The sequence below is a fragment of the Rhinolophus sinicus genome, linkage group LG06 (assembly GCF_036562045.2).
Source record: "Rhinolophus sinicus isolate RSC01 linkage group LG06, ASM3656204v1, whole genome shotgun sequence".
NCBI lineage: Eukaryota > Metazoa > Chordata > Mammalia > Chiroptera > Rhinolophidae > Rhinolophus > Rhinolophus sinicus.
Window position 1 is genome coordinate 1,513,036 of NC_133756.1, and position 12,442 is coordinate 1,525,477.

Here is a 12,442-nt window from a genome sequence, read left to right on the forward strand (position 1 = left end):
GGTAAAATATACATAATGTGAAATCACCATTGTAACCATTTTTAAGTGTGCAGTTCCCTGGCATTAGGAACATTCACAATGTTGTGCCACCACCATCCTGCTGTGCCCTTGTCATCCATGGGATTGCTCTGAGGGGCCCGGGCAGTTGTCTGGGAGCCTCGTCGTCCTGGAGGTTGCAGGGGTGCTTGCAGTCCTGATCTACTGGGGCCACCACCCTCTCTCTCCCTCTGCTCTGTATGGCCTCATCCTCTGCTCCGTCCCCCCACCTAGAAGTCGCCGCTTGTCCTGTCCTCAACAGCCACTGTTTCCTCAGAGCTCCTGCCCCAAGTCTCTATCCTGCAGCCTTTAGCTAGTTCTTAGACCCACCGTTTCCTTCTCTGTAAGGTGAGCAGGATATCTACTTTGCAGGGTTATTGGGAGTTAATGTACCTGCAGGTGTCTAGCCTGGGGCTTGACAAGCAGGAAGTGCTGCATCCCCTTCCCCTGTGCCTTTTCTCCTCCCAGAGCAGCAGCCAACCCTGGGCAGGTTCCACAGAACTCCCCACCCCTGCCCCAGCACCTGAGTCGGACTTCTTAGCGAAGGGAAGGCTCCTGACTCCCCAGGGGTAGTTGGAGATCTCAGGTCAGCCCTGGGTCCTCCACAGCTGCTGTAGGGCCTGGGGAGATGATGCATCTTCTCTGAGCACCAGCTTCTCCATCTGTAAAAGGGATCCGGACCCCCACCCTCTCCGCGTCACAGGCGTTCGTGGGTGCTGCTGAGGGTGAAACAGGAGGTTATGTGGTGGGCACTTGCTCTGCGCGGGGGCAGGGACTAAGGCTGCTCTAACACATTACTAGTGCTGTGAGCTAATCTGGGAGCCAGGCTCCAAGCCTTGGAGGAAAGGCTGGCAGGGAGAGAGGAAAGGGGGAGGGGGAGGAAATGAAACTGTGCAGCAGTCAGAGGTCTGAGACGAGCTGTGTCCCAGCACAGTGCACTGGCCGCCCTCTCCGGCTGCTGTCTCTCTAACTGTCCTCTTTTCATGGGTTCCTGGCCTTTGGTATAGCTCTCTTTTCCCTTCCAAGCCCTCTCCCTGCATCCCACTAGTTCTATCTTCCTCTCTGCCTTCCCACCAGCCATACGGCCACCCCCCAACTCCATGGCACGCGTGCCCTCCCTCTCCTTTTCATCTACTCCGAAGGCTTTACTTTACTTCCTTGTCACCCTAATTGATTGCATTAACCTTTCAGCGTATTGGATTTCCTGGGCATCGTGCAGAGAGCCCTGCGCAATATGCTTATAATCTGAGCCATAATGGACAGTTTGCAGTCAACAAGCCCCTTCTCCCATCTCTGCCATCGGTCCCGTTGACATCTCTCTTGCCCAGGCCACCCCGCGGGCAGGGGTGGGGCAGTGCAGTGGGGCTCGGAGGAAGCAGACACAGCTTAAGCCCACTGTAGAGTTCCCTGCCTCTCCCCTCCTGGCTCCGCCCTGCCTCTGCTTCTCCAAGCTCCTCGGCCCAGGTCCTTCCAGGCCTCTGGGCTTCGTGAGTCCTCTGGGCTCTGTACTCTGCTCCTGGGACTGTGCCTAATGAGTGGCTGATGGGGCCAGCCTTGGATTTAGGGAATAAGAGTCCCCTGGTTCTACCAAATAGTTCTCAGAACAAACCGTCACTCCCCGCTCTTCTGGGAGGCTTTCGGGGAAAGACGATGGTGACCACTTCAGGAGATGGAGGGTTGCAAAGAGGAGTCTGAGATCTCTGGGTTCCCCTGGCCCCCTGAGCCAACTGTAGGCCACTGTGGACCTTCTGGAAGCCGGACCCACTCCTAGAAAGGGTGTGGGACCACAAGGGAGACAGAAAGAAGGGGATCTGCTGAAGCCAAGGGAAGAGAGAGACAAAGATCCCCCCCCAGGGCTGGCCATGGGCTTGGGACAGCAGCAGCCTCTCACACTGAGCAAGGAAGTAGGCACTTGGACACCCAGTTTGGGCCCAGTCTACCCCACTGGTCTTGGGATTGTGATTTGGGTACTTGGTGGGTGTTGTCTCAGTCTCTATTTCCCATCTGATATTTGGCAGTAGCTTTGAGCAGACCCACCTGCCTTCATCAAAGGGAGAGAGACGTGATACAAGCAATAGGGCAGTAGGCTGGAGGGAAGCCTCTGCAGGGCAGGATGGCCTGTCAGGAGACTGGCAGGGGGACGGCAGGAGAAAATGAGAGCTGGCTTCTCAGGCTGGTAAGAATGGGCTCCCTCGGGTCGGTTCCCGATAGGCACCTGCTTGTCTAGCAGCAGGAGAAGGAGCCAGCCCATGCCAGCTGCCCGATCCTGGGAGCTCAGCGAGACCTGGCCCGTCATAGGTCCTGCCCGCCCTCAGATGCCCTCAGACATGCAGCCCGGTCTGCCGAGTCTTCATTCACAACAGGATGGATGTCTGGTTGAATACATTAGTGTCAGGCCGGAGGAGCAGGACGGAAGGTCCCCTTAGCCCTGTGGTACTTCCTCTCTCCCGAGCTGGTCTCTCCCCTGCCCTCTGCCTGTCATCTTCTCCTTCTGACCAACCCCCCCGCTTCCTGCCATCACTCCATCACTCCATCACTCCGAAGGGCAAGCTTTGGCAAGAAGGGGCCGGACTAGGCCCTTCCCATCCTCTCCCAGGGATTTTGGGGGTGGGCAGAGGGCGCAGCAGGGAGAAGCCAAGCAGCGAATTAAAGTTTGGTGATTGTCAGTGTCAGGAGAAGCTAAATAACCCTGTAACTAGTATGAAGGTGAATTCACGGTCTGCTGCACATGGAAAATATGAGTGCTCTGTGAGACGGGGAGAGTGAACGGCAGAGTCTGCCTGCCACGGTGGGCAGTCTCCTCTCCAGGGACCCCGGCAGGGAGGCAGGAGGAGGGTCATGCACTCTCCCGTCCCTACCAGAGAGCAGCCGCCTGGGAGCCCCGACTGAATGTAAGGGCAGCTCAGCTGTTTGACAACCTGCTGGCCTGGCCCCAGGGCCCCAGAGCCCCAGGTAGACGTTTGTAAGCACCCAGCAGTATGTACGTTCATGGACCCCAGGCCAACCCATCTGCCCAGATCCATATTAGTCACTAATTGCTAATCCTTATTGAGCTAAGGCTTACTCTGTGCCAGCCTATGTACTATGCCCTATGACAATTCTATGCAGTAAGTGCTATTATTATTCCCCACTTGTCCCCATTTTTTATAACCACTTTATTGAGATATAATATACATGCCAAGTGTACAATTCAGTGGTTTTTAGCATATTCACGAGATTGTACAACTATCACCACTGTCTAATTTTAGAATATTTTCATCACCCAGAAAGAAATCCCATACTCATTAGCCGTCACTCTCCATTCCCCTCAACCCCCAGCCTTAGGTAATCACTAATTGTTATTCCCTTTGACGCTAAGACTATGGAGGCTCAGAGAGGATCAGCGACTTGATTAAGGCTGCACAGCCAGTGAGTGATGGAGCTGGGGTTTGAACTGAGGTAGAGGGTCTCCAGGGCTCCGTGAGGGACTGCCTGATGGCCTGGCTGCCCCACTCCCCCAACACACATGCCCTGCCACATGTTTCCAACAGCATGGGCTCAGGCATGTATGAGCACCATCCAGACACGTAGGCCCAGGTGGCGACACGCATCTCTCTCCGTAGGCACACTTGCGATTCCATACAGAAAAATCTCATACCCCTCAAGAGGACAGCCAACCTCCCCTCCCCTTGAACCTTCTCTTCCCCAGCCATGCTCCTGGAAGACAGAGGGTTGGCACAGGAACCAGCAGCAACAAGGGAGCTGAAGTAGCCAGTGAGACGCAGGTGGTTTCAGAAGTTTAAAATGAGAAATCCCCATATCTCCTGTACCCGATAATTGTAGCTGAAATAAAATTGTAACTGAAAACACAGCATTCCAGCACAGGTCCCTGCCCTGTGCCCACAGGGGGCCGTGCCCACTGGGCCAACCTGACTAGCTCAGTTCCCTGAATCACACTTTCTCTGTCTTTTCCTTCCATCTTTCTCTCACTCTCTCCTTTGCCTCTGTCTTTTACCTGCTCACCCTTTTCTTCCCACCTGCCTCTTTCTGCTTCACACTTCCACTTTCCCACCCTAGAACTTTAGAGAGAGAGAGAGAGAGAGAGAGAGAGAAGGCTTTTGACCACACTCTTGCATTTGCAAAATTTGGGAATTAATGTGAAACTTACTGCCTCTGATAAGAGATAAATACAAGAGTGAGAGACAAAGGAAAGGTAGACACCAGAGAATGTGTCTGTTGGATTTGGTTTGGGGTTTTTTCCTCCTTCTTCTCTCTCCCTCCAAAGCGGAGGATCCGGCCGGGCCAGTTTGGATATTTATTAAGAAAAAGCCAAAGATAATTAACTTTTTTGTTTTTGTTTTGTTTGCGGGTGCCTCCCCTGCTGGCACTCCTGACTGCCTGGCAAATTAAACCTGCTCCCTGCTCCCTGGGTGCTGGGCTGCTGGCAACTAGGCTGCCGGCTGCCCTGAAGCTGCCAGGCCCATCAGCTAGCTGCCCACCCAGCCACCCACCTTGGGTTTCAGACCTTGAGTCACTTTATGCCACCACTGATGCCGTCTCCCCAGGCTCTTCTGAATCCTAGAGCAGCCTTTAGATCGGGGTAAGTGGTATGGGTTTTGGGGGTGAGAAAGGAGGGTCTCCCATTGGAGTTGTGGCCAGCACTTCCTTAAAAGGAGCTGGGGTGAACAAGTGAGCTCTCCCATGGGGCAGGGGTAGGGCTTCTGGATGATTCAGGGCTGTCGACTTTCCAGAGAGGGTAAGGAGAACAGAGAATGAGCTGGAAGTGCAGGGTGAAGCCAGATTGGGGCCATGTCAGTCTCCAGGAGGGTGGTACACTGCCAGGACCCATGGCCCTTGGGAATGCTCTGGAGAAGACTCAGAGCCATGGAACCATCCCATGATACCTGTCCACCCTCGACACTGGGCTTCGTCCTCCTCCTCCCTCTGACCCAGCCCCGGCCATCTGGGGGCTGACAGGGTGGTTAGAGAGCCGGTGCTTGGGTAAGAAGCTAGCTACCTCTGGTCTGCTGCCCTAGAACCATGCAGAGCCCCGAGGCCAAGCTGTGACCTGAGCCAAGCCCTGTCCATAGACCAAGAAGGTGGCACTTATAGACCTCTTGGTCCGGGACAGAGTTGAGGGCATCTCAGGAGCCAGGATAGCCAGTGAGGAAGGCGGGTCTTCTCCAGGAGCCAGCCCAGTATGAAGCTGCTTTGAGGTTGGAGGTGTGGTTTGCCCCTCTGCTAAATTAATATGCCTCAGCCCCTCCCCTGACAGGGCCATCTCCTCTGCCCCCCTAGCTTCATCCCCAACTGGGCAAGTAGGCAGCGATGTGAGGTCCGTCCAGGTGAGGAACCTGCTTTGAAGCTGGGCATAGAGAGGAGGGCATTTTTCAAGGATTTTGCTGGTCCTTTTTTTTTTTCTATGAAATATAAAGATGTGCAATTTTTTTGGTTTCAATTTAGCATTGGAGAATTTTATAATTTAGTAATTAAAATCTCTGATAGGCTTTAGAAATTGCGGCTAATTGAATTTAATGGGAAGATGATTTTCAATTTTATTTGATTACCAGGACCCCTGGCATCGGTATTTATGGGAAAAAAATGGGAAATGTGCTGTGTGGGCTAAGATGGCATAATTGAATTAGGGATAATCGGATTTCTCCGTCATGAATTTCACTATAATTTTCCTATAATTTTCCATTAGATATCTAGTTTACAAATATTCACAAAGAAATGAAGCTCTTTCGGAATGGAGATTGCTGGCTAACAGGATTACGGGGCCGAGCGTGCGGCTGTGCCAGCCCTATGCTGCCATAATGTAATCCTTGCATCTTCCTTACACTCAGCTCCAGCCTAGCCTCAGCCCCTCACTCTGCACCTGGTGGCTGATCTTCTCTGCCCTTTGTTTCCTTCCTCCCTGTTTACCCCCTGCCCTGACACCCACCCTTCCCTGGCTCACCACCTCTCGTGCCCTGCTGGCAGACGATGCCATCCCCATGCCATGGTGTCTGGGCTCTGCCCTCCATCTCCTCAGTGCTTCCTGGCCACACTTGGCTGGTTCGCGCAGCTCTCCCGGACACCCTCCCTCCGTCAGCCTGGGGAGCGCACTCACACACCAGCACACAGACTCCCTCGCAGGTGAGAACACGCTTGTTCACATGCACATACAGTCCTTTGGCCAAGGCTGCTGTGCCCTGGCCCAGTCGCCGCACAGGGAACCAGTTTATTAGGATCCTGGGGTGGGGTGCAGGAACAAAAGGAGCTTTGTTCAAGTTTATGTGAAAGTTACAAATTCAAAATGAGAGCAGATAAAGCATGAGATACCTGGTGTGTAAACAGGCTGGTGAGTGAGAAGGCCCCGGGCTCGGGAGGGAGAGAGAATGAGTGGGCAAACTGGGGTGCCAGGGCACTGGGAGCCAGCGACAGAAGCTTGCCTGGGGAGAGCCGACGGTTTTCCCTGGACACGTGTGAGGGGCCTGGAGGGTGGGATTGCTGTGCAGGTCTCCACTTTTTCTCTCGTGAGTGAGGTGTATACGGAGGAACTGACGGCTCTGAGCCGAGCCTCTAGACCAGGAGGAATTGTGGTATTGTTCGTCCCCTCGAATCCCAGGCACAAATGTCCTCACTGGGGCCTGGCCTCAGGGTCTAAGGAGATGTCACCACATCAGGGTCCTCAAGTCACAAATGGGCCATAGCCTCAGAGATGCCAAGGTTCTGGGCCTCTCCCCTTCATATGAGCACACACCCCAAGAAACAAAGAGACAGAGAAAGAAAGCTGGGGTCCCCTCCATTATGTGGCCTCTGACTCATACCCACGACCTCAATGTGTCAGCCTTCTTCTTAGACCTTCTCAAATCATAACACACCAAGATGGCCTCATTTTCTGTGCCTCTCTGGCCTGTTCTGCCACACGACGTCCCCTCACCTTTGGGCAGGACCTCTTAAATCTGCAGTGGCTGATGGTGGCTATCGTCTTGGCACAGCAGAGGTTCTCCGGGCAGCCCACACCTTCCTCCCCCACTAGCTGCACTTGGGGTCCCTCTGGCTGGCCCTGCCTGCTCTGCCTTCCTTCCAGCTCTCTTTCAGTTTTGTCCCGTCCGCCGTTTCTCTCCTGTCTTTGTCCACCAGAGGCCTCGATTTACCGTGTAGCCAATTCAGTTGGCCTTACCTTGGTAACTGGAAGCCATGTCCTTCCATGCCCTGGCCATCTGCAGAAGCCCAGAAGGGCATTCGGAAGTAGCCAGCAGGCCGTGTGGGTCACATATGCAGGGAGCTCCCCATATGTGCAGACATCTTTCTGTGCACCGAGAAATCACGCTTTTGTCCCTATGTCTTCTGGCTTCCTTCTGCACCCCAGTCGCCCCAGTGGGGAAACACACCAGGATTGGGGTTTGGGATTGACTGCCTGTGGTTACAACCCAAAGCTGCAGACCTTGCTTTGAGGAATCATGGGTGGGAGCACCCAGAGGCATCTGTGTACCCCACAGCAGTCCTGGACACAGAGAGGCCCTCTCTGAGATCCTGTGTGGGGAGCAGAAGCTCATGGTCTTCTCTGCCTAGCTGCCCTTTGCCAGCAATCGTACCAGCCTGTGGGTAGCATGTGGCTTGGTTTGTTTAAGGAGCTCTGCTCCCTTCTTCAGGGTTTTAGGGCCAGGGGACACTCAGTAAAACTTCTGGGCCTCCATCTACTGTTCCTACAAGGAATGGAGCTGGCCTGAAGGTTGGAGGGTTGTGTCGCAACCAGGAATAGGGGTTGCCAAGAAGGCATCATGGAGGGCACTGAAGTCGGGGAGGGATGCTAACCTCCTTGTGAGGCCATTTGAAAGAGCAACCCAAAAAAAGAAGAAAAATAAGGGGGATGTGGGAGAAAGAATAGATTAACTACCTGACTTCTTTGTCCCACGGCTTCCCTGGGCCCCTCCCGTTGCAAAATAGAAATATTGCAAAAATAGGCCAGCAGCACCGTTTTGCTGAATGCTGACGAAAGACCAGAGAAGGTTGGGTCCTGTTCTCTTGCCCTCCGTTAAAGGCAGCGCAGCCTCCCCTGAAACAGGAGAGGGAAGGAGGCAGCAGGGTGAAGAAGGGACAGAGGGGGAGCGAGGAGCTAGTGACACATCTGGGTACTTCACTAACACCGCTGCCCACATTCCTGTTTGCCTGGCTGCCTCCTTCCTTGAGCCCCCCAGGCCCAATGAGTGATTTAGGTCACTAACATTTAAGGAATGTCAACTTATCTGGCCGAAGCAGGGACGTTTGGGGGCCAAGGCAGAGAAACCCACCAAAGTGCTTTCTCTGGGGGAAAGGGAGGAGGGGCAAGGAGTGGACAGGGTGTCTGGTCCAGCGATGAGCTGGCAGACAGGAAAGGCGGCCGATCTGGGAGGGGAAGGTGGCAGGACACTGGCTCCGTGGTTGACTGGTGCCTGTGCCCTGTCTGCCAGGGCCCTTCACGGGGCACGATAGAGGCAAGACGGCGAGAAGGAAGCCCAAGTGATGGCCGGGATCTGTGGTAGGGACGCTCCGACGAAAGAGGAAAAGCTGCCCTGCCCAGGCGGGGTGAGGGAGGAAGGAGGAGTTGGCTCCCCTCGAGTCTCAGCTGCAGGGCTGGTGGCTGAACTTCATGGCAGGAGGAAGCGAAAAGAAAAGGCCCAGAGCAAGACTGTTCAGCGGCCGAGGGTCGGCCCGGGTGGGAGGGCGACAGGGCCCGTTTTAAAGGCAAATCCAAATCGAAGCGGCAGAAGCCCGGGGGTCCCCGCAGTCCTGGAACCTAGAGCCCGCGCGGTATACGGAGCCGCGCGAGGCCAACGCGCGTGTTTCCCGACACACCCAGCCCCACCGCCCTGAAGTTTTCTTTTCTTCGAACTTAAAAAGCAGCACCACGAACATGAGGAGGTTCGGAGATGAGGGAAAACAAAACCCCTGGTATCCTGGCACCGCGAGTCCGCAGGGGCCAAGGGCAACACGCGGGCGCGCGGCTCGGCGCGCACGACCCCCTGGCGCTCACACCTGCGCCCGCCCGCACGGAAAAGTTTGCGCGGCCGCACACGCCCCAAGCCCGCGGCCAGCCGGCGCCGTCGAGTAGCGTTCGCGAGGCCCGAGCGCAGACAGGAGCGTGCGAGCGCGCGCCCTGGGCGCGGGGGCGCGAGCGCCGGCCGCCGGGCCCTCACCGGCCTCCCCGCTCACGCCCGGCCCCGCCACTGAGTCCCCGCCCCCCTCCTACTAAAGTCTGAGGTTTGGGGGAATCACTGAGCCAATAGGGCCGGCCGCCCGGGCCGGTGCGCTGAGGCCTCGCGCGCGCGCGCACTCGGGAGAGGGGACGCGTGCGAGGGAGCCGGCGGAGGGTGGGGGAGCGCGTGTGAGGGATCGGGCGCGGAATGCGCGCGTCTGTGAAGGAGCGAGCGCAGGGCGCGAGCGCGCGTGGGGGAGCGGGCCCGGGGCGGGCGAGCGCGAGCCCATTCACTCCGGCATCCCGGCGGGCGCGCGCGCGGGCGGGCCGAGCTCTGCTCTTTCACCTGCCGGGGCGGCGCGGGCCTGGCCCGGAGGAGGCGGCGCCGCGGCCGCCCTGCCAATCACCTCGGCGCCTGGCAGCGCCCCCGGCCGCTCCCGCCCGCCTGCTCCCTCCTGCCAAACTGTTACCCTGAGTGTTACCGTCAGGAGCAATGACATCAGGGCTTTAAAACAACTTGTTATTCGGGGAGTAATCAGTTGCAATTAGGCATTAATTAAGTATTATGAAAGTTGATTATTTAAGTGAATTCGGCTTTCGACTCTCCGACTATGGTGAGTACCCGAGTGGGGCGGGGGAGGGCCGGGGGCGCGCCGCGGGGCTCCGACCCCGGCGCGGGGCGGGGGGCGCGGGCGGGGCGGGGGCGGCGGGAACCGCGCCCCGCTGGCGGGCGGGGGCGCCCCTCGGCCTCGCTGGCCGGCCGGGCCCCCCGACCCGGACCGCGTCTATAAATAGTTTCTCTTTTAGTTTAATAAACTCGAGAGCAGAAAGAAGCTGCTCTGAGTGTGCGATGCCGGAGCGTGAGAGCGAGAGGGGAGGGAGGGAAAGTTTCGCTCTCCCTCCCCGGGCCCCCTTAGCATTTCTCCCCCAGTCCCGGGGACTTGTCCGCTCCTGGATGGGGGGTGCGGCGAGCGGAGGGGCGGAGGGGGTGTGGAGTGGGGCACAGAGCGAGAGACTAAACAGATTTTTTTTTTTCTTTCCTCTTCTTTTTTTGGCGATCCTCGAAGAGTTTGGGACCAAAGAGAGGAGAATGGATCTTGGTACAGGTACCGGCCGGTGGGAACCAGGGGAGGCTCTTTCACTTTTCTTTCGGTTCTTTTACGGAAGTTATTATTTTTAGCCCAATGAGGTAGCAGCTGGGTGGGGGGCGGGGGCTGGCCAGGGGAGGGTCCGGTGCCGCCGCGCCTCTCGCCCTGGTTTCTGGATTTCGAGGCTTCGGATGATATTATTGTTATTATTTGTTCCTTGCTTAGTGACTATGACTAATTTGATGCTTGTCATTATGAAAGAACGGAGGGGAGAGGGAGCTGGGGGGCACCCAGAGAGAGGATTTAGGGGTTTTTTGTGGGGGTTTTTGTTCTCCGTGTTTTTTTAATGGCTGTGTTCTTTCTGTGTGTGTGTGTGTGTGTGTGTGTGTGTGTGTGTGTGTGTTTCCCTGCAAAGATCTCTGGCTGTGGGGTGTGTGTTTTTATTTTTTTAGTGGGGGGTGGTTTAGTTTTTGAAAGCAGCGTCCTGTTGGGAAAGGTGGTTAGTCTGGTTTCGGGGCGACTGTCTCAAGGTAAAGGAATTTAATTTATTTGGGACAAGGCTGTGTCGGATGATCAAACTGCTTATTATGGCTAATGAGTATTTTTCACCTGAGAATCCGTGGGATGAGGTGGCTGTTATCAGTTCAAAGTGAGGGGCCCAGGACTCTCTCCATCCCCCTGTTTTAGCCCCCACCCTGGGAAGGGGTAGACCAAACAAACTACTACATTTGGACTTCTGGTTCTTGGGGGGGCCTAGGATGGTGGCTAGGCAAAGGTTCCAGATAACATGGTGCTGGCCTGGGACAGAAATTTTGGTGTTTTGTTGGTTTTAATCTAATTTTATTGACTATTTCTCTTCTTTCCCCACCTGGGGTTCCGACCTGAGTCCAGAGTGTGGTTTACCATGAGCTCCTCAGGCTTTATTAGTCCTCTCTATTAAAACCAAAACTTGACCAGGACCTTTAGATCGTAGGCTGACAAAAGCAGCTTCTTCCTAAATGTTTTTGAAAGAAGTCAGTAATAAACAGGTTGATAAGTCATTGAGAATGATCTTTGAACCCTCCTGTTTCATTTATAGAAGGATAAGTGGTATTGGTGGCTATTAGAATTGTTGTGTATAATGAACCCAAGTTCATAGCATTGCCCCTTGGGACCCATGAGCTGACATTTGACCTCCTGATATCAAAGGGAGTGGGCAAAGAGGACAGGAGGGCAGTCCAGGGGAGTCCAGGGTGGGTGACACGGTAGCTGGCTTTGGGAAGGGGATATGGGGTGGGGAGGGGTCATTCACAGAGTTTCAAGACTATGTCCAGCCAGGTGTGGTCTTGGCTTACCTGATGTGGAGGTCCTGAGGACCTCTGTGCCCATGAAGGATGTGACACCCCCTACTGGGCAAAGCGATGAAGGTGTCTAAGGCCAGTGCTGCCATCCTGCCCCTCCCTGCCCCTCCCTGCCCTCCACTCCCACAGAGAAGCAGCCTGCCCCCACCTCTAATCAGGTGTCTCATCTCCTCCCTCTCCAGCCCCACCCCCTTTCTTCGGAAATAGGGACCCCACCCATCCCAGCTAAGAAGCAGTCCTTATAGATAGGCCTGTAATGCACCACCTCCTACCTGAGGCAGGCGAGCCTCTGCTTATGGGCAGGCACATGGGACCCAACAATTACTCAGCTGGAAGGCGGGCCTTCCTGGTCTTCCTTCTAACCTGGGTGCCAGCTGGAGCTGGTGTCCATCCTCCTGCCCTGCACCAACCAGTCCTTGCCAGTCTGCTGTGGGGACACGACTCCAAAGCCCTTCTGTAGGGTGTCACCAACTCGAGAGAGGGCCTCCTGGGCCTGTGGGTGGCAGAACCTCCTGTAGCATCTCTCTTGGGCCTTAGGGAGACTCACATCTCCCAACACTCCAGGGACAGGCTTTGGAAACTTTTCCTAGAAGCTAGAAGGGCCCTTGGGGTCAGCTTGTCCCTCTCTAGCTAGAACAGGGCCCTCCCAGCAGGACCCAGGCCTGGACTCTGGCCACTCAGTGAGGGGAGCTCCAGGGTGTCAAAGTTCTGCCTGTTTCCTGGAGGAGTCATCTGGTGATACCATCTCAGCCTTTTCTTTGAACTTGGAAGTTTCACTTAATCTCAGAACTTCAGAAGAAAAGCACTTTTTCCCCTCTTCACAAAAAAAAGGAAGC

The 12,442-nt window shown here is 55.6% G+C and overlaps 1 protein-coding gene across 4 annotated transcripts in view; it reads left to right on the forward strand.

Moving 5' to 3' along the window:
- CASZ1 (castor zinc finger 1) overlaps positions 1–12,442 on the forward strand; it is a 150,150-nt gene that overhangs the window by 84,172 nt on the left and 53,536 nt on the right. For 2 of the 4 annotated variants that reach the window (XM_074334061.1, XM_019746785.2), the window contains exon 4: positions 10,246–10,284. In XM_074334061.1, coding sequence (XP_074190162.1) covers positions 10,269–10,284 — 16 coding nt within the window. In that variant the 5' untranslated portion in view covers positions 10,246–10,268. Of the gene's footprint in view, positions 1–8,424; positions 9,793–10,245; positions 10,285–12,442 lie in introns of those variants that run through there. The other 2 variants (XM_074334060.1, XM_074334062.1) reach the window with 2 other exon arrangements.